This window comes from Sceloporus undulatus, chromosome 2 (genome assembly GCF_019175285.1).
Source record: "Sceloporus undulatus isolate JIND9_A2432 ecotype Alabama chromosome 2, SceUnd_v1.1, whole genome shotgun sequence".
In the NCBI taxonomy this organism is placed as follows: Eukaryota; Metazoa; Chordata; class Lepidosauria; order Squamata; family Phrynosomatidae; genus Sceloporus; species Sceloporus undulatus.
Genome location: NC_056523.1, coordinates 241,276,805 through 241,301,261, shown reverse-complemented (window position 1 = coordinate 241,301,261; position 24,457 = coordinate 241,276,805). Strand labels below are relative to the sequence as shown.

Below are 24,457 nucleotides of genomic sequence, written 5' to 3'. Positions count from 1 at the left end.
TGAATGACTTCAGGAACAGACTCACCGTATAGGAATTAAATCTTTATAGAAGCATCCCCAGTAACACAGATTTATAGAGATCAATACATATAACAATGACTCACTAATGTGCATAGACAAAGTATGTTCATGCCACATATACTGTCCAAATGACACAAAAGTGTCAACATAGGAATGTTCAAACTGCCACTTTACAAACTACTTCTGTTTAATTTTTGACACCAACATTTTTCATAAAGAAAATGTTTCATATGAGTAGTAGAAATATTGTCTCTTAACTATATAAATTCTTTTACATGTATTAGAGTAAATGTAAAACAACAGGGCTATTACTCTGATTATGCAAACATGATGAATGTTTTCCCATAAGAAAATAAAAGTTGTGAGTCTTCTTAGCTTTGTTTTAGGAATTTATACAGTCATTATGATATGCTGAAAGTTTACCCTCTAATTGAAGAGTGAAAACATGAAAGCTATACCATGACAGATATTTAACAATACACAAGTCAGAAGATCAGATGGGTGTCATAGCTATAACTCATAGTTTGGCTTACTTATTTTTGGCAGAGATGAGAAGAGACATGTTTAGTTTGCCACGCAGAAACTTATTTCTTATTCCATAGGAAAAGAGTTGTCACAGTTGAATGGTAAAACATATCATTAACTTGTCTGAATATCAACTAATTTACCAGAAGCACAGAAAAAAGAACAAAGGAAATTATTGTACAAAATGGCATCATATTAAGACATTAATACTTTGTATAACTGCTGTCAAACTGTGTGACAGTTTTGAAATCTTCCTTTGTCAAACGGAGGATTCAAAATCTGTTACAGTTTGATTTTTTGTTCAAATTATGCAGAATCAATCAATTCACTGCCCCAATGTGTGTGACTGCTTTAGGAGCAGTGAAAAAGAGATCAAGACACTGCTTGGAATCAGATGAAATTAAATTATAACTACAATTATAACTATAAGTAAAGGCAGAAAAGTGCTGAGATCTACCGGTACTACTGAAAGTAATCTGTCCTTCTTTTTCTAGGCACAGTAAGGTATGTTATGTTATGTTGGATAAGAGCTGGACCTGGCTAGTGTGGACCTCTGATAGAAACTTCTCAATCTGCTTTATCAAATAGGTCTGCAGTCAGTTGGCACCCCTGCTACTCATGGTTAGCTTTTGCCCAAATCTCCTCTTGTGGCTAATGATTACCACCCACTTTAATTGAATTTTCACATATAAAAATTGCATATATACCAATGTTCACACCTTACTTTTCTATGCGGTCTGGTAGGGGTACACTTGGAAACCGTGGTAATACCAAATAACTGCAACTGAATGTGTACTGCAGGGAAGTGAGGGAAGTAAAGACAAGACAAGCCCACAGGCAGCAAACACAGTAAACTGTGCAAGTATTGCTAGATTCTAAAACATTCTACTTTTTAAAAATCATATTTTTGAGCAGCAGAATCAGCACATTATTTGTAATATATAAATAAATAAAATAAATAAAAATGAAATAAATACCGTAAATAAATAATTAATACTATTTACCATTATTGCCAAATGCTAAAATTCTGTTTCAAAAGTAAGTTTCCTGGCTATTACACAAAACAAGAACACCAATCTATATAAATATTTTATACAAATCTTATACATTTTGGTAAATATATTAAAGTGATAAAACTTAGATCCAACAATTAACAACAGCAAATGTTTTATTATCACTAAAGCAAAGAGTAATTTTTCATCCACAGAACACAAATACTCAGAAGATGTATGTTTAATTTCTTCAGAGCACAGTTGCAACACAACTTATCTTTTTCTAAAAGTTCAGATTAACACCTTTTTATTACTGAAGTTCTCCCGTAATAAAAAGCTCAGTGTAAGAATCTTGAAGAACAAGTTATGCACAGATTTGCTGTCACAGATCACTGATACTTTAAAAGAAAGCTTCTTATTCTGTTGCTTGAATTATGTCTAGACAGTGACTGTTTACTTGAAATACAGATTTATCTGCAGAATCTCTCTTTCTGTACTTATGTCTCCACTTTATTTTTATGAGTAACCAGGCATTTCTATTCCTCTCCCTTGAATTCCATTCTATCTATTAAGATGCTAGATGTGTGTCATAGGCCCTATACAGACAGCCTAAATAAAGCTGCTTCAAGTCACTTTGGAGGTATGGTGTTTCAATGATGCATGCGTCCTAAGAGTCTGAAAGCTGCACCAAAGCTGCACTCCAGTCCTTAGGCAAAACCATTGTGTTTTGCAGCAGTTTTAAGCCATGGGAGAGGTAGGGGGGAAAGCACTCAAATTTTTAAAACTATTTCGGCAGGTTGTCTTGGACTCTGGGGACTTCACAGACCACAAATTGGGGCCCTGAAGACTGGATGTCATGGGCCACATTTTCCTCACTCTTCATCTATGGTGTATGTCTGAGATGCCAAACACACACAAATTTGCTATGGCTGGATTAGCCTGATTCTGACAGCCCTATTTTTGAAACTATATACAAAATTTAATTCTCATGTATAATCTCTTCAAAAATAGGGGGGGAAATCAATAACAGGAGCAAACCTTTCATCAAAAATTTTAAAAGACATTATTGTCTCTCTCTATAAAAGAATATTATGAAGTCATGTCATAGAGGAAAATAAAAGCTAAAACGTGGCTTAATAGCAATGTGGTCTGGAGTGACTATGAAAGAAAACAAACAGATGGTATGTACATAACAACTGCAAAGGCTGCAGAAAAAAATATTTCTAGAATAGTATTGACCAAATTGTCTCATCTAGATTTTCGTATGTATGTTGCATTCATATTTCTCCTGTGACTGAAATTAGACTTGCGTGGGGTGGGGGATGTAGGGCCTTACCAGAGATTGGAATTAATTTACTGACTTGTTATTTTGTTAATTTGATTTTTTGTACTGATTTCACCTAACTTTCTAGATTCTCTAATTAATGGAGAAGCTGAACATATGCTTCAGTGAGTTAGGGCTGTTACAATTTGTTAAGGTGGTACATCTACCTCTGTCATACGTAATAAAACAGAAAGGCCTGATGTGTCAGAAAACACATTAAAAGTGGAGTAAATCTGTCTCATTGTTCTGTTGTTGTTGTCAAAATACGTTCCTAAGTACGAGTATGCAGAGCACATTAGACTTTATATTTATCAGTAATTATTTCTATGATGTAAAAATTTAAAATAGTCCATGTGCCTCAAAAATACTTGATGAAAAAGAGTTCATCTAGTCTTAATTCATTCAATATGTTCATTTGCAAACACAAATTCCTACTTGCTGTTACAGCATGTAATAGCAAGAACACTATTCTTTCAGTTTCCTTGGTGGTATCTGGCCCTACATTCTTCCAAAAGAGTTTTTAAAAGCACAGCAAAGTTACAGTCCAGTTATACTGAACTCACCCCACTGACTTTAATGGGACCATGCTGGGTTAAGGATAAGTCCAGCAGTGTGTTGTAAGCACAACACCTGCATAAACCATTGTAACTATAGGTCAGCCTGCAAACATTAAGACTGCCTCCATATGTGCACAACTCTAATACCAGTGCACAAGATAGTATTCTCAAGTTCCAATAGTTTGGTGCATTTTCATCAACAAAACATACAAATGAGCCTTGAGGTACTTCCTAAACACGGAGGAATGGCTTTGCAGATTATAATATAAATACATTTCACATAATTACAAAACACACACACACACACATTCCAGAAAGCCTGTTTATTTGATTTTAGCAAGACTGTCAGAATTTCTGAAGGAGACTGTGAAAAGCGTTACAAGGCAGTTTGTTCATTCTATAGCACATGCTTCCCTGGCATTATGAAATAGTTCTGAAGATCAGAAAATAGGGAAGGGGGTCTGGGTCTAAGTAATTTTATTGCCTTTCCAGACGATTAAAATGGAATTTTTTACAACTAGGATGCTGTGTCATTAGTGTCATATTTCTTTTCTGTCTCATGCTCTGGAGAACAGTGCATTTAGGCTAGCGGGACAACCCTGCTGAATATTTTAAACCATCATTTGAAGAAGATTATCAAAAATATATCATTATTGATTTTTTGTTAAAATGAGATGGGATTCTATACAGTGTCAGTTGCAGTGGTTATCTTAATTTTTAAAGATGGTTACAGACTGAACTACCAGTATATAACGTATATTCTTCTGACACTACAATACGGAAGCTTTTGTACAGGAACTTAGGCTGCATGTCTACTACAGAACTAATGGAGTTTGACTCTGCTTTAACTGCCATGGCTCAATGCTATGGAATCCTGGAATTTGTAGGTTTATGAGATATTTAGCCTTCTCTGTTAGCGAGCTGGATGCGCAACAAACTGCAAATCCCAGGATTGCATAGGGTGGGGCCATAACAGTTAAAGAGGTGTCAAACTGCATTAATGTAGCAGCAGCCTTAGTCTAAACCAGCGGTTCTCAACTTGTGGGTCGCAACCCCCTTATGGGTCGAATGACCCTTTCACAGGGGTCGCCTAAGACCATCGGAAAACATATATCGGAATTAACAACAAAAATAATGTTATGGTTGGGGGTCATCACAACATGAGGAACTGTATTAAAAGGTTGCAGCATTAGGAAGGTTGAGAACCACTGGTCTAAACTGTGGTCATATTTTAAACATTGAGATAATTGCAGGAACTATGTGAAGCTAGTCTTATCAAGGATGATTAATCCCATTTACAGCCAGAAGGCTATGTTCTAACAGAAGCTGGCATTCTGACTTGTCCTTAGTAAAAGGCAAATGATTTATATGATCTGAAGAGAAACCAAAGTATGCTGACTTGTCCTCACATCATATACCACAAGCCAGAGAAATAAGCTGCAGAACAAACTCTGGGTTCTTTCTTTGGTGTGTTGGGAGAGAAATAGCTTAGAGTGCCAGCTGCTGCTGGGCTCTGCTACCACAGTAACCTAACCATGGTCTTAAGATCTGTGGTTTGTTCAGACTCTCCTGCTGCAAGGAGTGATTGAACAGCATGCACCAACAATCTGCCCTCTCTCTATAACATCAGTGTTTTCATAGTTCACAGCCTTGTTATGATATCAGAACATTGCATGTCTGTTGAAGGAGAACAGTGGTGGTTCACAGAAAAGCTTTCCTACAAACAGCTTCCATCGAAGTGTATCATTATACAGAAATGTTGAGTGAATTTAAAGGTGTACTCTCATTTCACCCAAGAGAACAGTGAGAATAGAACTGACCATCTCCATACAGTATGTGAAATGAATATGCAACCCAATACATGTCCCAGATTTCCCTGCACTAAGTAAGGCTTCTGTGGCATTTGTTCAAGAGGTTCTAAGAAGGCTTGCTGATGCTTAAGTTTTAGAAAGTTTAGAAAGCCAACTGTATAAATCAAATGAATCACTTTCTTCAGGCAATTATGATATAATAGCAAGTACATTTCCATACCACTTATCAGTGAACTAGCACTCCCTAAGTGATTTACAATGTGTAAACCAATTAATTGTCCCCAACAAGCTGGGTACTCATTTTACTGACCTATGAAGGATGGAAGGCTGAGTGGACCTTGGAGCCCTGCCAGAGAAGAAACTCACAACCTTGTGGCTGCAGTACTGGGATTTAACCACTGCTCCACCAGGGCTCCCAGGGCACAAGGGATGGCAATGGATCAGACAAATAAAGCCATGAACCATCACTTATTAATTATTAATTTCAGGGATGAAGTCAGGGTTAATGAGGCCCCTGCTGTCACTTGGATAAGTTCCTTCATGACAGACGTACCACATCTCCCCCAAATTTGGAGCGGGCAGGCACAGCTTCAACAACACCAGAAAGCCTGTTTAGCTGGCAAATGCTGCTACTGTTGATGGCCATTTTTTACTTTGTGTCAGGAACAAAAACAATCAAAGGGGAATTAACATGCTAGACAAACCAGTGGTGCTTGAAATTTAGTACTGAAAAGTATTTACTGTGCTTTTAGCCACATGGGTGGCTAAAGCTAATGTTTGGGTCTCTGCCGCCATGACCAAATTGCCTGTCCTTTTTCCAGCCAAAGAGTCATGCAACCAATCTGGAAATGGGTCTTTTCCTCCACAGCTAAGGTACTATGGAAAAGTGAAAGGGGCTGCTGTAGTTGTCTGTGGGTGAAGGAGAGGGTATTAAGGTGAAAGTGGAGATGGCTCACTGTGGGTATATACCTTCCAATAAGCTTCCCAAGTGTCAGTGTGGACTATCAATGGGGTGAAAAGATCCTCACTTTTGCGGCAGGGCTTCAGCCATTGGTAACAGTTGCCAAATGCTGTTGAGCTCTAATGATGGGCCTGATTAATTGCCTCCCAACATGAATATCTGGGGTCTAGACCAGTGGTTGCCAACCTTTCGACTTCAGCTTCCATAATTCCTGTTTGCCAAGATGGCTAGGGCTTCTGGCATCTGAAGGCCAAAACAAATGGAGGGCCAAAGTTTGGGAACCACTGATCCTGACAATGCAAAATACATCTCATGCTGTTTGAGGAGAGAAATCCCTATTGTCATTTGGGACAGATTTCACATCCAAAGCATGAGGGAAGGAATGATCAGGATTCTATCTGTATGTCTGTGATTATAGCTGCAAGAGCAGTAAAGGTTATTTTGGGCTACAACTCCCAGAACCACATGCTGGTTGAACAATTCAGAGAGCTGCAGTCCCCAAACGTAATTTTGCCAAGCTCTACTTAGGCAGTGGAGGGTAAGGAGAAGAGTCAAAAGAGACTAGGCAGTCCTCTGAACCTGCATCATCTCCCATTCACACATACCAGTAACACCTTTTCCCTCTGCTATTCTGTGTCTTCAAACCAATCGCATTTTAGCAGGGTTTTGAATTCATATGCCTCCAGTACCCCTGGTATAGTTTCACAAGGTTGCTGCAATGTGAGCCAAGAGTAATGTAATTTTGGTGCAGAGATGCATACCTGTACCCAGAGGCAAATACTGTCAGTCACTGGACTGAAGGAGTGCAAATTTTATGAAGAGTTGGCAGGGTACACTTAAGTGAAGGGTGTTGGGCCAGAAAGGATTTTCATCCATTATGTTTGCTTACAACGAAGTCTTCAGCATAGGAAGGTACAGTACTACTTTTTATGTTACTAATGGATGCTGAGCACCTATGCTTTCTGTAGTCAAAATAATAGTTTCTATGTTTCCTATGTGTGGAGTACAGCTTTAATTCAGGTAACAAAGCCTCTGACAGTGAAACTTCTTTTTACATTTTTTAAAACGGTACCCATCTCTCATCACTCCTTGTCCTCTGCCTAGCTTGAATTTTTTTCAGCAGTATTGGTGTTGGGAGGTTGGTGAATGATGGCTAGAGAAACGTAGACTTTCAGTGCTGGGTTGCAGCAGAATGTCTGCAGTGAACAACACAATAAGCAAAAGAAACCTTGCCCTGGGAAAGAGCAGGATTCTACTCTAGCTGATTCTATGCATGCCTACAACAGGCAAGGTGAACAGCAGCTGGTCAGAATCCCTTACTAAACACATGCAAACCGCAAAACAAAGAAAAAGAGTGAAGTGATATGCCTGCCTTATCAGCAATCCACAAGTTAAAGAAGCACCTTTCTATGAGTTTTTCTACCAAAATGAAAAATCAGGAAGGTGGAGCCTGGTGAAAGATATAATCATCTCTGGATGCATTTCTGAAGAAGCCCTCAAGTTGTTTTGAGAAGGTTCAAAATGTTTATTTTTACTTATGTGATGATTATCTGAACTGGTTGTTCATTCCATATCTGCAAATAGCTTTGAATAAAAAAGTTTACTGAAACACATTGAATTGTTCTTCTTTTTGTGGAGTCGCAGAATCTACCCCATTCCTTCCCATGTTATTTCTGTTTCTATACCCAATTTTCTGTTAAAGAAGTAATGCCCAGGTACACATCTACTTCCTTAACTGAGGCAAATGGATTTTTGTAGGAACTGTTATTTTTTAGCTTGACTTTGCCTCTCCTTTACATATTGACCACTAATAGAAAATGCAAGACTGGAATTCCTCCTATACAGTATATTACTTTCTATGGCCATGGATCTTAACAGTATAAGTTGACTTGTGTTGTCTTTCTCAACAGCAACTACAGCTTTACAGACATTCCAGAATGCTTGTATTTATTTCCATCTTCATTTATTTATAAAAACTGCATAGGGAGGGAAAATAGGAAGCGAGAGAATATACCTTCCAACATTTCACAGATGAAAGGCAGGAAACAAGTGGCCAAGCAACATCAGAGTGAGGTCAAGATGACAAAATTTACCAATGAGGCAGACCACATGAGCTAAGAGAAGCTGCAAAGTGCAGCCATTTGCTTTTGTAGGAGTGCTCTGGGAAGGGCAAGATTCTGTCCCTCTTCTCCTCTCCCTCCTGCTGTGCTGTGTATAAACTGCTTTTGTACTTTAAACTCAGTTTGCAGCAACTGACAGGGGACTAAGGGAGAGAGTTGGAGGAGGAGAGAGGAACTGGGACATTTTAAAAGCAGCTGAAAACGTGGGATGGCAGAGGATTAGTTAGGTTTGTCTATGCTAAATCAAGACCAGTTGGAGGTTTGTGAGAAGAAGCTTTCTATGCCACACAGGCATGTGGTTTTAAAAAAAAGAAATACAAATGCTTCATGAGCTCTCCACATGCAAAATGTGCACAATACAATCACACATGGAGGGCCTCTCTAGACCAGAGCCCTTTGGCATACATATATACAATGAAAGCAAAGGAACATCACTGAAGGACATTTTAATCTCATTATTTCCCCCTAGATGTCTTCTATTGTCCTCAAAACTTTATCATAAAATGAATCCGTGTCTCATTGACACAACATGAGCATTTAAAATAAAAATCTCATTTGTGTGATGTTAAAATATCTTGCAGAAGTGATGAATTAAGACAAACAGAATTGATCTTGCACTGTGATCAATATTTATCTCCATGAGACAAGCTGTCATCAAGAGCCTCTTGGTTTCAGTACTTACAAGCACATAAAAACAGCTGTTCCCCCTTGCCAGTCATGGTAACGCTGTCATTAAATAGCTTTTCTAAAACACTTCAAGATAAAACCATTCCTCCCAACATCTGCAAACTGCATACTGTACTGAGTGCTGAGCAAACAGAAGACAGACTGTGTCTCAGTTGTGCATTCTTTTTCTATATTTCTGAGCCAACGTAGTTCAGTGGCAAGTGTCCTGGGCATTTGCCCAGCAGAATTTAATTCTATCCCCATCTCAGCCAACAGCTCAGTCTATGGCTTTGTAAATGGAAATAACAATTCCATGGGGGTACTGCAAGTACAAAATTGGGAAGAGCTAGCAAAGCATTTTGTATTATTGTGTCCTGATCATAGCCATCTGCACCAGAATAAATGGATGCTCATGCACCATCATCATGTAAACAGCACATTGCTGTGTTTTGCAAGATATAGTCATTGATCTGTATTTGATTATGTGGAACTCATGGAAGAATGCTGTATTAGCAGGTTATCAAGGGTAGAGGTCAGATCTAATTCTCCTATAGCAGTGGTGGCGAACCTATGGCACGCGTGCCAGAGGTGGCACTCAGAGCCCTCTCTGTGGGCACACACACCACTGTCCCAACACAGAGTTCACTAGGGTTTGTCACTAGAAATGACAAAAAGTAGGTTTTGGGTTGCAGTTTGGGCACTTGGTCTCTAAAAGGTTCTCCATCACTGTCCTATAGTAAGCCTTTGAGAAATGTAGGAAAAAATAATTCCACTTTCAATCTGTAATCTTTTTCTGTTACGTTATCCAAAGGGATAGTATTGGGTTTTGTTATATATTGGCTTATTTTACTTTTCCTCGTTATAATCTTTTTGTCCTTCCCACACAGATTTACTTTGTCTTCCTGAAACTGCAAGACTGAAGTTTTAAATCTTTTATCCTAACAAATGCTGAAATTGAACACCTTCCTTCTTTGATTGTAGGTACAGTATTTCACTAACCCATTCCACAAATTCCCAAAACACACACATGCCTGCTTTGGCCTTACTTTTCCACTGACATATACAGCCATGTACTGCAGTGTACTGTGCTGCCCAGGGGAATATATTTTAAAAAACAACTACTCTTTTCTTCTTTTTAAATAGGAGAGACACCTCAAACTGCATTACAAAGCTCCTCTGGGAACACGGAGTTAAAAATGGTTAGCTACAAGTATGTCTGAAGATTAAGTGTGTGCTGCTTTTCAATGCACCCAAGCCCTTTTCTGAACTAGTTGTATGAATTAGTACTTTGCTTCTGATCCTGTTCCTTACGAGGATTAGCTATTATAACTTTGGGTTTCTTGGTACATGTCAGTGTTTTTCTGAGAGCTCCTGTACTCCACAATGGAAGAACATGGATAAATGAAACAAGACTTACTGAGTACCTGTAACTGGTTCCAGAAAAACACCTACAAAAAGTAGATTCTTCTGTAGCCTTGAGGTCGGTTTTGTACAATACAATTGCTACACAAATTTTATTTTATCATTATGTTTTATAAAGCCAGAAACAAAAACAAACAGTACAGGCTGGTGCGATTTATATACAATTAAAATAATGCAGATACAAATAAAACAGATAATATTTTCTGTCTGTCCATCCAAACCCAATTGCTAGTTTTCAACAAAAGCAGATCTAGTAAATCAATGGGATCTACCGTACCTAAATTTTGATTTACCATTCAGCAATCAGCTCAGTGTATTCTAGTGAGGATTAACAAAGTATTTATATATAAATATATGAACAATCTTTAAAACTCCTCTCTAAATGGTATCTCCATTTTGTAAAGTGAATAAACGAACACCAGCTTTCTAGAAACAATTAAGCTTCCGTACAAGACTAAACCTTTCTGAACTTTCTCTGAACAGCTTTCAATATACTATTATGCAGCATTTCAATGATAGCAGCCATTTCATTAAATGTGACTACCAAATGTGAACAGAATCTGCAACTGATTTCTATTTGAATCTAGGGACAATATTTCTTTTTTCATTTCATTGGAGTTAAATGTCAGAGGGGTAGATATAAATTCATTCATTTCCATTAAGTCATAACAATAATAGACGCATCGACAAAAAACACATTAGAATTCAATATAAAAAGGAAAGTGATAAGCATGGTATAAAGATATAGTCACTAAGGATACAATACAGCCCAAATCTCTAGATAGCTAAGAAATTTCAAAATTATTTGTGGATAATTCTAAATTTAAACAAATATTGTATCATATCTTGGCTCAGCAATTACTTGTGATTCCAATACTATATTGCATTGTATATAATTTTTAAAAACTAATTTTAAATATTATTTTTCTTGCCTAATTAGAATAGCTCTTTTACAGTGTTTTCGGTACATTTTAATAATTCTGCAGAGTCACTTTTGAACTAATTTTATAAAGGAAAGTGCTTTATAAGTTGAAGAAACTATAAGTAAATATTCTATGTTCCTTAATTGCCCCCAGTGGCATCCCTAGGATTGGTGTCACCCGGCGCAGTAACGCATGGTGTCAACCCGCCCCATTGACTTCCTTCCATTTCACACCATACAGAACCCTTAGTAGTGCTTTTTTGCACTAATATTACTCATAAATTGTAATTCCCATATACTCCTGAATGTAATGGTAATAGTTGTGATGTAAACAACTAGCGAAATTAAAATTATACCTTCAAATTACAATATCATATGCTCAACCTAAATATATTTACATATACATAGTGAAGATTTGGTTAAAATGTGATGTTTTCTCCCATTTTAAAGGAATAATTTTTTAAAAATATATTTTTTTAAAAAATAAACATTTGAAATTTTGAAATTAGAAATTTTAATTTTAAAAAAATCCTGAGGCCTCTCCTTTCTCCTCCCACTGAGCATAACCCCACTCCACCATATCTTAAAGCATTTTAAAGGGAAGCAGGAGAATGCCACTGCCTGTTTCTGCCCAAACACAGATGTTTGAGGAACAGTGGTGTCACTCCCCTTTAGGATGTCTCCTACTGCAGTCTGCACTTCCCTAGTGACACCACTGGTTGCCCCATTAATAAAACACCAGAAGAGTCCTTTCCCTACTCATTACTCTGCATAACTTCTACCTTTATCATTTCTCCCAAATTATCCAATATTTATGAGATTCATTCTTCTGTACACTAAAAAGGCCCTGAAAACACCTTTACAATTTTAAATATGTTTCATATACGGTAAATCAGGATCTTTGATAAAAGAAAACTCAGATGTCTTTTTTAATTCAAAGCCAGCTTTCATTATCATTTGCCTACATATAAAGGTGTTTTTAAGAAAAGGATACACTGTTTTGTTCAGGTGCCATTCAAAGCTTAACTTTCTTGTTCAAACTAAAACGTAGTTTGATAATGAAACACATGCTGAAATTCTATAGTTTAAAGGTTTTTTCCCTCCCATTTGATTGAAACTTCTACATTCTGCTTTAACTCAGGTGTCCCAGATGTCTCTTTTAAACTTCTAATGTTTCTCTATTCCCTTATATGTTTCTGAACATCTGCTGCCATTTTTGCAATATTTTAAGAATGATTGTGGTAGTACTTTTACTGCTGGCAAGGAAGGTAGTTTGGATGTTTAACCAATTTTCAAGGCAGCAGACTTTCTGTCTAAGTAGGAACCAGATGGGGGAGAAAGAAGGTGCCAGCTCATGACACTTTGCTGCTTGAGAAAGTGCTCCAGTAGTGCTCACTCTCCACTACAGCCAAAGCCTGTTACATTCTTCTGATACCAATTCCCACTTTGAAATACACTTCACTTCTAGCAGCTGCCACTTGCAGGAGGTCATCTCACCACACTGCATGGCAGAGCTCTTTCTAGGAGAAGAAAGGAAGCACACAGTGAACAGAGTTACAAACAGGCCATGCATTCTTTCTTCCAAGAATCTGGCATAAAGAAGACAAGGATACTGAGAAGTTGATTCTGATAAGAATTAAAGCCACTCAATTCACTTCTTGATCTGCTAAGAAGGACACAGCCAAACATATGTAGCCACAACTTGGGAGCTAAAGCTGGTGATGAATTCCTGTGGCCCTCTAACTACTTAAGCCCCTGAAATTGGCATGCTACCCTGTCCCTATCTCTTTGAACTGAGGAATTGTGGGTCCTTGTCATTTGTAAGCTAAATTGGATTTTGTCTGGGGTGCGATTATTATCTGTTATCACCTAGGTGTCCAACTTGTTATGGTGGGGAAACCCAGACACGCTGAGTTGACATCAACGCTCCACTTAAGCATCCTTCGGTCTTGGAATTACATGACATTTATATAGGAGAATGAGCAGGCTCTATAGCATTTATTTAAAAAAGTAAAGGTTTCTCTTCTGACAAGATTGTGTAGTTGTGTCCAACTGCAGGGGGCGGTGCTTATCTCCATTACTAAGCTGAGAGCTAGCATTGTCAAAGATGACTCTGGTAGTCATATGGCCAGCATGACTGAACTGAACACAGTTACCTTCTCACCGAAGTGGTACCTATTTATCTACTTGCATTTATATGTTTTCAAACTGCTAGGCTGGAAGAAGCTAGGACTATCTGCTTCATTTGGCCTGTGTTCTGAGCCTAAGTCAATATGGCAAGGCATCCATAAGAGCACAATGTCAAGACCACAAATCCAGTTTAGCTTTCATAGTGTAAGCTTTCCATCTTCCCCGTCTCTCTGCATTGGGCTGAAATGGATACTGTCATCAAAAAGTGCAGAACTGTGTTTTTTCCATCTTCAGTTGTGGCTATTCAGTTTGTACAGTTATTAGAATACAATTACAGTGTATACTTGACTATAAGTACAATTCATGTATAAGTCAAGAGTAGATTATGAGGCCAAAATTATGCATTTTGAAATTTGCTTTGCTTTGCCTTTTCATTCTTTGGATAAGTCGAGGGGAAAACTTAGGAACACATTACAAAGGATGCAAAGGATGAAGAACTTAGAAAATTCCAGGAGACATAAGTGTTTGTGCTCACCCTAAAGGCTGGTTGGATGACGAGGTAATTGTGGTAAATGTGGCTCTGTGATGTGTGGGGGAGGTGAACAGGTGCAAGCAAGGCTAAGAAAATGCACATGTCAAAAAGAATGAAAAGGCAAAGCAAAGCAAATGGCAACCACATTAGCAGTGATTATAGCCTTTTAACTTTAATGTGATAATTTTGCCTTATTTTAACCTAGAAAAATTGACAAACATACATAAATGTTTTACTCAAATCCTTAAAAGCCTGTTTCCTCTTGCCGCTCCTTTGAGGGAAAGCACCAAAGAGCTGCCACCCTGGCATTAAAAAAGATCAGAAGTGGTGCCATGTCAGAGAAAGTAGAGAGTGTCAGTGCTTCTTTTTGGTGTTCCCACAATGGACTAAGCTCTCACCTTTTGCCATCCTACTCAGAGAAAGGGGAATGCTTCCTTTTTTGCTAAGAATTAAAGTGTAGTTTTTACATTCATCCGTGGATAAGTCAACCCAGGTTTTCTGGATCTGTTTTTTGACATACATAAGTATATACAGTAAGTGTAAGACCATAGCTAGATATCATGCTAACACAAGAACAATTAGGTCCAAATCTTTGTCTTGCAACTGACTTTTTCTGAAACAGTACTCTAAATATCAAAGCCCAAGTGGGAATTACTGTTCAGTTAGAGCAGCCCAGGCTAAGGTGTTTGAATGCCGAGATCAGTTTACATGCTAGAGATTTGCAAGCAGGAACACGCACAGCAGTAACAAACAGTGGATGCCAAACCTCACACTCTATTTTTTATTTTCTTTCAGCTCATATAGATAGACTGAGAGTCTGTGAGCTAAGACATCAAGAACAAAATGGCAGTAAGACATTTTGCTACGCAAGGCAAGCAACACAGGAGAACATTGGTGAATGAGGAAAGAGTCACCCATCACACCTCGGATGCAGCAGGACAGCTTAAATGATGTCAGGCATACCAAGTGGAATACATTGTTCTGTCCTTCAACACATATTTGCCTCTTCCTAAACTGTGCTGCCTGAGTTCACTGAAAACAGTCTACATGTTGTTGGTTTTTAGAACAATTATGGGGCTGTACATACCAGCAATAAGTACAGGTTTGGGGATGGCATGGGGGCATGGGGTTTGGATGACACACGCCCCAAAGCCACCCCCAAGCCAGCATCACACTGCCCACCTGACCACACAGCGGGCAGCTCTTCTGACGTGGTGTTCACACGCTGCATGCCAAAAGGAGTGCAAAAAAGTGCCACTGCAGTGGCAAGGGCACCCTTTTTCCGGGCCAAAAAAAAGTGCCATTTTGCCACTTCTTTTTGGCCCAGAAAAACACCAGATCGGGGGTGCAGCATATGGTTGCCACAGTCCCAATTCGGCGCTCAAAGGGACAGTCTGTTTCGCCCCTATGTGAATAATCCCATTCATGCATTCTGGATTTGTTATTCACACTATGGAACCGCATCTATACACATCTCTGCAAGTTCAGTTGCTCACACATGTCAGCACTCGAATAGAGTCAATGATGCAAATGTATTTGAAGCACGTTCAAGGCATGCAGAGTTTTATCCCGATTTATCCGGTCTATTTACATCAGTTATTCATATAGCTGAGAATTCGAATCTTTTAGAAAAACTCGGGGGGGGGGGGGACCTGCCATCGATTATCCCGGGTTGAGTGGGTTTTTTTGACAGCCCCCTAAAAAACTTAATCAGTGGCATTCAAAATGCACGTGGACAACAAAATGTAATCCAGATTCAACCTGAATTACTTTCACCATCTGAATAGCTATCCGGAGAGGTAGGGTCAGCAACATATGGAAACAATCATTATATTCAGAGTAGCATCAGGAGAAACTCCTCTAATTATGGAAGCTTCTGCAGAGGCAGTCTGCTACGAAATTACAAGTATGAACCAAAGAAAGACAGTTAGAGAATCTGTGTGTATATATATCTTTGAACATATTGAGAGTGCATTTCAATATTCAGTGGTAAAATATGTGTGCCTTCAAGTCTCCTGTCAATTTATGGCAACCCCATGAATTTCATAGGGTTTTCTTAGGCACGAAATACCCAGGGATGTTTTGGTCAGCCATTTCCTTTTAAATATAGCTGACAGCACCTGGTCTCTCATCCAAGCACTAACAAGAGCTGACCCTGCTTAGTTTCCAAGATCAGACAGGATCTGGTGCCTCCGGGCTATTTAGACAAGCAAAACATCAATTTGGGATGACATGGAAAAGCTTTCTGGAGAGTTTTATGCCATTTACTCTCCTTCATCTTCTCATGCGCATGATACAGGTTTTATACTTGCCTTCTCACTTTAGAAATTCTGACTTGGGGCACATGTGGATCTAATGGGGCACAAGCAAATGCTCTGTGCTCACAGAGAGAGACTTCCCGTCTCTTGTATGCAGCAAAATAATAGAACAGAAACATCATCATCCGACCACCTTTTTCAAAGATGGTGGAGCATTTGTACTTCTGTTGAAAAGCTTTAGATGTACAAAGTCGATACCATGGAAAGTGTGTGAGCATGTATGTGTGAGGGATATTTATGTTAAGGTACCTGGGAGCCAGAGTGGCTCAGTGGTTTCAGCCCTGGACTAGGACTAGGACACTGGGAGACCAGGGATCTAATCTCGGATCGGCCATGGAAACCCTCTGAGTGACCTTGGGCAAGTCACACTCTCTCAGCCGCAGAGGATGGCAATGGCAAACCCCCTGTGAACAAACTTACCAAGAAGACCCATAAGTCATTAATGACTTAAAGGAATACAGCAACAACAAATGTTGGTGGATATATCGGGTTAGATTGAGAAAGAAGGAGGAGGGGAAACAAGACTATGATAGGCGGATGCCCTTAGGGTTGCCACATGTCTAAATAACTTGAATGAAGGCACATAACAACAAACCTGCGTTTTAGGGAAGCCAGCATGGCCAGAGGTTTGAGCGTTGGACTATGACTCTGTGGACCAGGGTTTGATCTCTGCTTGTCCATGAAACCCACTGAGTGACTGTGGGCAAGTCACACTCTCTCAGCCTCAGGGAAGGCAATAGGAAACCCCCTCTGCCAAGAAAATCCCATGATAGTTTGCCTTAGGGCTGCCATAAGTCAAGGCTGAAACAGAGCCAAACCAGGCTATTCCTCCAATGTGAATGCATTATTATTATTATTATTGCTATTTATTATCCCCCCCCCCAGGAATGCCTCCCCAGTGGCCTCACCATCAGTGACAGCCATCTCTGCTGCTTCTCCTCCTCCTCCTCCTCCTTGTGGCGCCTGGACCTCCATCTGGAGCCCCTTGAAGTCTGGGCCGGAGAAAGGCAGCGTGAGGCGCCCCTGGAGGAGCTCTTCTTCGCTGAGCAGAGCCAGCCTGACGGAGCAGCGCAGCGAGGCAGCCATGGGGGGCCTTCCCGCCACTGTAGCAGTAGCAGCAGCAGCAGCAGTCCCTTCCTCCGTCCTCTGAGGAGGAGGAGGAGGAGGAGGAGGCGGCCTGAGGAGCGTCGCAGGGACGGAATGGGGCGGGCTCGGCTTCCCAGCGAAGGGGCTCCCCATCTGAGGCGCTCGGGCATCGCCAGCCACCCCCTCCTCCTCCTCCTCCTCCTCAGCCCACAGCCATTTTGTAACTACTGTACGCCTCCAAATCTATTAAGGAGACCCTGATAATAGGAGATGTTTTGGACTTCATCTCCCAGAAGCCTCGGCCACGTTGGCCAATAGTGTGGGATTCTGGGAGATGAAGTCCAAAATCTCTTCAAGAGCGCAGTTTGGGGAGTTCAGCAGTGGTCCCCAAATTGTGTCCTTTAAGAGAGATTTTGGACTCCAGCTCCCAGAAGCCTCAGCCACGTTGGCCAATGGCCTGGGATTCTGGGAGTTGAAGTCCAAAAGCTCTCAGAGGACACAGTTTGGGGACTTAAGCTAGCCCTGGGTTTATCTTGGCAAGGTTTTCTAAAGCAGTGTTTGTTTTTTGGTTTGGATTTGAGGGGGGTTCTCTTTGGCCATTTGTTATCCTCTGAGGCTGAGAGAGTGTGACTTGCCCAAGGTCTACCCAAACGGTGCCCTCCCTGACCATCCTGGTCTCTCTGCGGAGATGTATTTGTTTTATTTTATTTAGAGTATTTATACCCTACTCTTCTGCCACAACATCATTCTATAACATCATACAATTTTATCAACCAGTCCTTTACATTAGGTATTGTCTTCGTTTTCCATTTCTGAGTGTAAACCATTCTGCCAGCTGAAATCTTATAAAATAATAGTTTCCCATATTTTATAAAAAATGTTGATTCTATGATTATCTTCTTATTGAACAATTATTTTTCCTATTCCATATCCGCTTCACCAATTGCTAAAGTCTTAACATCCATTAGAAACCTTTCCCTAATCTGTCTATAAGTAAACCAGGTACAGCTAAGACCTTCTGATATCAATTGCTTTGTGACTTTATTTGTATGTCTTTTGCCTTTTTGATCAATCAGATATTCATACCTTAACCATTTGTCTTGGCTTAGCTGGACCCAGTTACAAAACGCTTCCTTTATGGATGCCCAGTTCGGAAGGAATGGACAACATTTAGGTTTAATATTCAACCAATACAGTACTCTTAATTGCCTTGTAGAATTTAATTTAGTATAAAATAGATATCCATACCATCCAAAAAAAGTTCTAGCCCCTTCCTTCCTTCCTTCCTTCCTTCCTTCCTTCCTCCCTCCCTCCTTCCTTTCCTCCTTTTTATTCCCTCCCTGTCTCCTTTCTTTTCTCCTTCTTTACTCCCTTCCTTGGTTTCCTTCCTTCTTTCTTTATTTCCTTGTTCCTTCCTTTCTCCCTCCGTCTCTTCCTTCCTTTTCATCCCCTCCTTCCGTTTTTGTCTTTCTTTCATTCCCTCTGTCGTCCCTCTTTCCCCCTTCCCCTCCTTCCTTCACTCCTTCCCCCATACCTCCTTCCTTCCCTTCTTCCCCTTCCCCTCCTTCCTTCCCTCCTTCCCTTTCCCCTCCTTCCTTCCCTTCTTCCCCTTTTCCCCTTCCCCTCTCCCTCCCTCTCTTACCATGAAAGAGGAGGGCTCCCAATAATCCAGAACTAGACTCTGGGAGCCAGAGGCAGAGGATGATGATGGGTCTCTGCTGGTGCATGAGACTGGCATGGCCCTTTTTCTGCTCCCATCCTTCTCTCTGTCCAGGAGGCAGCTCCAGTCTCAGGGGGAAATCTCCTTTTCTCCTTCCTTCCTTCCTTCCTTCCTTCCTTCCTTCCTTCCATCTGCTTGCCATCTGCAGCAGAGAATGGGAGGATGATGATGAACCAGCTCCCTGTTGATGAGCCCAGCAGCAGGCCAAAGAGGCAAAACCAACAGCAGAGAGTCCAAAAAGGGTGGCGAAAGACAGTTCTAGTACAGTGGACCCTTGTTATACGCTGGTGTTTGGTTCCAAGATCTCCCGTGTATAACAAAATCCATGTATGCTCACGTCCCATTAAGTATAATGACATAGCAAAATGGTGTCCCTAATAAAAAATGAAACATCAAGGTAAATTTATACTTTTTTGGAACATTTTCAAACAGTGTATGCTTAAATCCGTGTATAAAAAATCCGTGTATAAGAAGGACTGACTGTATGGTTATTTTATAATAAAAAAATGGTTATGTTAAATAGTAATTTGTGTGTTCATGCATTTTGCTTTGTTTTTTCTTCAGACCTTCTGATCTCCCAATTTCTCAGCTGCTTTTAATAATGTACCAGTTTCTCTTTCCCTTTTCCCCTTCATCCTCAGCTTCTTTCCATTGCAAACTCTCCAATTATCCCAGTTAATCTTTTCCCTTCTCGCTGTCTTGAATTATCTGTATTCCTGCACGGCCGAAGAGGGTTGGCTTATATCACCCTTAGTAGTAACTTCACTTTCCCGGCCTGGGAGCAGGCCGAGGCTTCCTCCCAAGCCGGGAGGAGGAGGAAGCGGCTTGGCACCGTGGCGATCTACTTCTCTCAGTCCCATAGATATTGATTTACTCATTTTATTCTAATTCTGCACTTCCTAGGAGTTGAAGGTAGTGGTTTGATGGGGAGAAAATATTAATATCTTTCACTATGGATTGTAATTAGGGAGAGGGGTCTGGTGTCTACTTTCAATAGAAGCATCAGGAAAACTTTCAGGTGCTGTTAAGGTTTGGAAATCCTCTTTGAGGTCCCTTCTGACTTTGGGGCCCTTTCATCCTCCATTATGGGTCACTGAAGGCCTCAAACTGCCAACTGCCAAGCGCTGAGGCACAGGCGGCCTTTTGTCTTCTGGAAGCCATTTTGTGTTCTGGGGGCCCATTTTGTGTTCCTGCTTGTGATTGTGGGAATAATGTTCCAGAACCTTCTCTGAAGTGAGAGGCTTCAGAGTGAGAAGAAAGCCAGGCTGCTTGGGCCAAAAGGAAGGAAGTGTCTCTGTTTTCTGATAGGGTTTACTTATACAGCTCTGCTCCATCTGGGGAACATGCGTTTTAAAACGGGTCAGAAATGGAAGGGTAATTTTAATATAAACCTCATTATTGTTCACAAACAATAATGTTTGTTGGGGGGGATCCACGGCTTTGGCATCTACCCCTTTGGCTTTGGATGGGGGCAGGAGTGGGGTGATGCAGCTCAATGTGATCCCCTCCATTATTTCCCTGCAATGGGTTCGGGTCATCCATGGGTTGCTTTCCTTCTCGACTCTGGGATGGATGCCTTCATTGGGCCAAACAAGAGGCACATTATACATGTTGCAAGCCTTCCAAGCTCCACTGGCTTCTTCTCCCTCAGGTGAAGGGGTTGAAAATGGTGCAGAAGGAAGGAAGGAAGATAGGAATGTAGGAAGTTAGGAAGATAGGAAGGTAGGTAGGAAGGAAGATATTGCCGGTGTGTCTAGTGAAGATGTGGGAGTTGTAGTTCTCAGTTCAGAAGGCTTGGAGGGGCCTTGCTGCAGGGCAGCACCCCCTCCTCTTTCTGCCCATGTGGATGCTGAGAGATAAAATACAAGAGATAAACTTTAAATCCCATTGGCAAGAGAAAAGGCTACTACTGCCTTTCAGATCCAGTTTGCCCCAAATCCTTTGTGAAGCCAAAATCCCTTTCCTTAGGAAGAGAACAATGAATATCTCCCAAGGTCCCATCCCTGCCTAGATCTCCTGTCCACTCCCTTCTCATTCTGAAAGAACTATATTTCCCAAGGACCCCTCCTTTGCTTGCAAACACTGAATGTCTCAGGGACTCTCTATGGCGAACCTAGGTGGCACTCAGAGCCCTCTCTGTGGGCACACATGCTGCTGCCTTAGCACAGTTTGCCAGAGTTTCTTACTAGAAAGCCAGAGGGACGTGGCACTTTGCAATAAATAAGTGGGGTCTCGGTTGCAGTTTGGGCACTCGGTGTGTAAAAGGTTCATCATCACCGTTATAGCATCAGGAAAAATTCAGGTGTTGTTAAGATTCAGAAATCCTCCTTGGGGTCCCTTCCAACTTTGTGGCCCTTTCATCCTCCATTATGGGTTCCCTGGAGGCCTCAAACTGCCAACTGCCAAGCGCTGAGGCGGAGGCTGCCATTTTGTGTTCTGGGCGGCCATTTTGTGCTGCTTGTGACTGTGGGGAATAATGTTCTGGAACCTTCTCTGAGGCCCCAACTGAACCAAGAAGCCCCTCTTTCTCTCCCTCAGGCTCCAGAGCGAGAAGGAGGCCAGGCTACATGGGCCAAAAGGAAGGAAGTGTGTCTCTTTTCTGACAGGGTTTTCTTATACAGCTCTGCTCCTTCTGGGGAACATGCCTTTTAAAAGGGGTCAGAAAATGGGGAGGATAGTTTTAATATAAGCCTCATTATTCTTCACAAACTTGGGCTTTGGCTACTAAGAGGAGGCTTGCCCCCCAAACAAAGTCAAAAGTAGCTCTTTTGGAAGGTTTTAAAAGCCTCCCCAGTTTTCTTATTAAGAGATTTTCAGGCAAGAAAAAAGTTGATAGACCAGACCTAAATCACATGACCAAGACTAGACTGAAACAAACAAGAACAAAAATAAGGATTGGACAGAAAAACATACTGTTTATATTTTTTAAAGTAAACCATTTTTACGAGGGTAAAAATTCTACTTGGATACTTCTATCCTTTTGAAACCGATTCATCTGCACTGAAGAAATAATCCAGTTTGCAACCGCTTTAACTGTCCTGGCTCCATCCTGAGGGATCCTGGGATTTGTAGTCTGTTGTGGCAGCAGAGTTCTCTGGCAGAGAAGGCTAAGTGTCCCAAAGGGAAAGTCCCAGGATTCCATACCAGTGAGGGGTTAAAGCAGTGTCAAAGTGCCTTATTCCTGCTGTGCGGATGCAGCCTTCTTGGGAAAGGGGCTGTTGCTGGGGGAAAGGGGAGGAATGCAGAAGGAAAGGAGGGCGGACGGAGGGCCACCCTGCACCTGGACTGGCCTCCCTGAGCATCCCAGACTGAGCTGGCTGTGGACGATGGGCCCTTCCTGGAGGCCTCTTGGGGGAAATATCTTTCACTGTGGATTGGAATTAAGGAAGCATCAGGGAAACTTTCAGGTCTTGTTAAGGTTCGGAAACCCTGTTTGGGGTCCCTTCCGACTTTGGGGCCCTTTCATCCTCCATTATGGGTCCCTGAAGGCCTCAAACTGCCAACTGCCAAGCACTGAAGCGGCCATTTTGTGTCCCTAGTAGGGTTGCCATAATTGTCCGCTAAAACCTGGGACAAAATGTGGAACAAATTCTAGACCAAGCTGTAGGACAACTGCAGGACAAAACTCAGCCCAAAATGTAGGACAATTAAGAAAAATGGTGGACCTTAAATGGACCTTATTCCTGGGGTCTATGGGGAATAATGTTCCAGAACCTTCCCTGAGGCTTCCTTAGTTGAACTGAGAGTAGAGTTGTCATAAGTCAGGACCTCCAAACCAGGACAAATGTAGGGCACATGAAAAAATTTGATGGTTTTCTTAGGCATGATCAGAATGGAGGACATTTTGGCATTATTTCTAGACAGATGGCAGAAATGTACTTCCCTTTCTTGCCAAACACCCCCAACCTCCATTCCAAAACACACACAACAGCACATTTGGGCATTGAACATGGCTTTACTTAACATGGCCACTTGCATATTTCAGAGTCTTATTCCATAACCAAACCCCTTGGGTTTAACACTTAGCATGGTTTAACATGGCTATGCATATTGAACATGATGTCAAGGTGGCTTCACAGTTCTTGCACCAAGTGTACTTCTGAGAAGTGTGTACTTGGTCAAGGGACTTTGGTTTTTCTTCACTGTGCATGAGTTTGTAAAAGTCACAGCTATTTACATTGACCATGCCTCAGAACCAAAAACACACAGAAAAGGCACTTTGGAAGGTGACACTCTCTCGGCTTCTGAAACAGTGCCTGCATGCCTCTCAAGCTGACTCATATCATCATCATCATCATCATCATCATCACCACACTATCACTGTCCAAGCAAGGGAGACATGTTAGCATTAAAAGCACCCAAACACACTTTGGAAGGTGACACTCCGTCGGCTTCAGAAACAGTGCCTGCATGCCTCTCAAGCTGACTCATATCATCATCATCATCATCATCATCATCATCACACTGTCATTGTCAAAGCAAGGGAGACTTGTTAGCAATTAAAACACGCAAAATAAAATTAAAAAAACCTTGAGACATCTGGCCACTCACCACCACCTCCTCCTCCTCCTCCGCCTCCTTCTCTTCCTTCTTCTCCTCCCCCCTCCTCCATGCGCCACATGGCCTGGGGGCAGGGTGGAGGAGGCAGAGAAGAAGGAGGTGGGTGGTGCGGGGCCGTGTAGGGAGGGCGACGCTGGGCTTCCCTCTTTGCCTCCTCTGCCCCAGGCCGTGTGGCCCTTCTTCCTCCTCCGCACAGTGGAGGAGTAGGAGGGCAGCGTGGTCAAGCACCGCAACCCCGCTGCAACCAGGGTTGTCCCGGTTTTTGGCGGCACCTGGGACAGGAGGGGCCCAGGGCCGCCAAAACCAGGATAATCCCGGTTGCAGACGGGTTATGGCAACCCTAACTGAGAGACTCTAGAGTGAGGAGGAGGCCAGGCTCCTTGGGCCAAAAGGAAGGAAGAGGGTTCTGCAGGGGAAGAAGGAGAAGGAGAAGGAGGAGAAGGGGGCTCCTGGGCATGCGCAGAAGCCTTGGGGGACAGCCAAAGGGAGAACCAGCTCTTGCTTGTATTATTATTATTATTATTATTATTATTATTATTATTATTATTATGCTCTATTTATAAAGACTTATTTATAAAGACTTTCTCAGGGAGTCTGGGTTCCCTGAAGGCCTCAAACTGCCAACTGCCAAGCGCTGAAGCGGCCATTTTGTGGTCCTGCTTGTGACTTTGGGGAATAATGTTCCAGAACCTTCCGTGAGGCCTCCTGAGTTGAACTGAGAGGCTCCAGAGCGAGAAAGAGGCCAGGCTCCTTGGGCCAAAAGGAAGGGTGTCCTTTCGGCCTCAGGCCC

General features: G+C 41.5%; 1 protein-coding gene across 3 annotated transcripts in view; it reads right to left on the bottom strand.

Annotated features, from left to right (window-relative positions):
• LOC121922611 (histone-arginine methyltransferase CARM1-like) overlaps positions 1–19,419 on the bottom strand; it is a 63,763-nt gene extending 44,344 nt beyond the window's left edge. For 2 of the 3 annotated variants that reach the window (XM_042452227.1, XM_042452228.1), the window contains exon 1: positions 17,210–17,628. In XM_042452227.1, coding sequence (XP_042308161.1) covers positions 17,210–17,540 — 331 coding nt within the window. In that variant the 5' untranslated portion in view covers positions 17,541–17,628. Of the gene's footprint in view, positions 1–17,209; positions 17,629–19,029 lie in introns of those variants that run through there. The other variant, XM_042452229.1, reaches the window with a different exon arrangement.
• Positions 19,420–24,457: the final 5,038 nt, after the last annotated feature.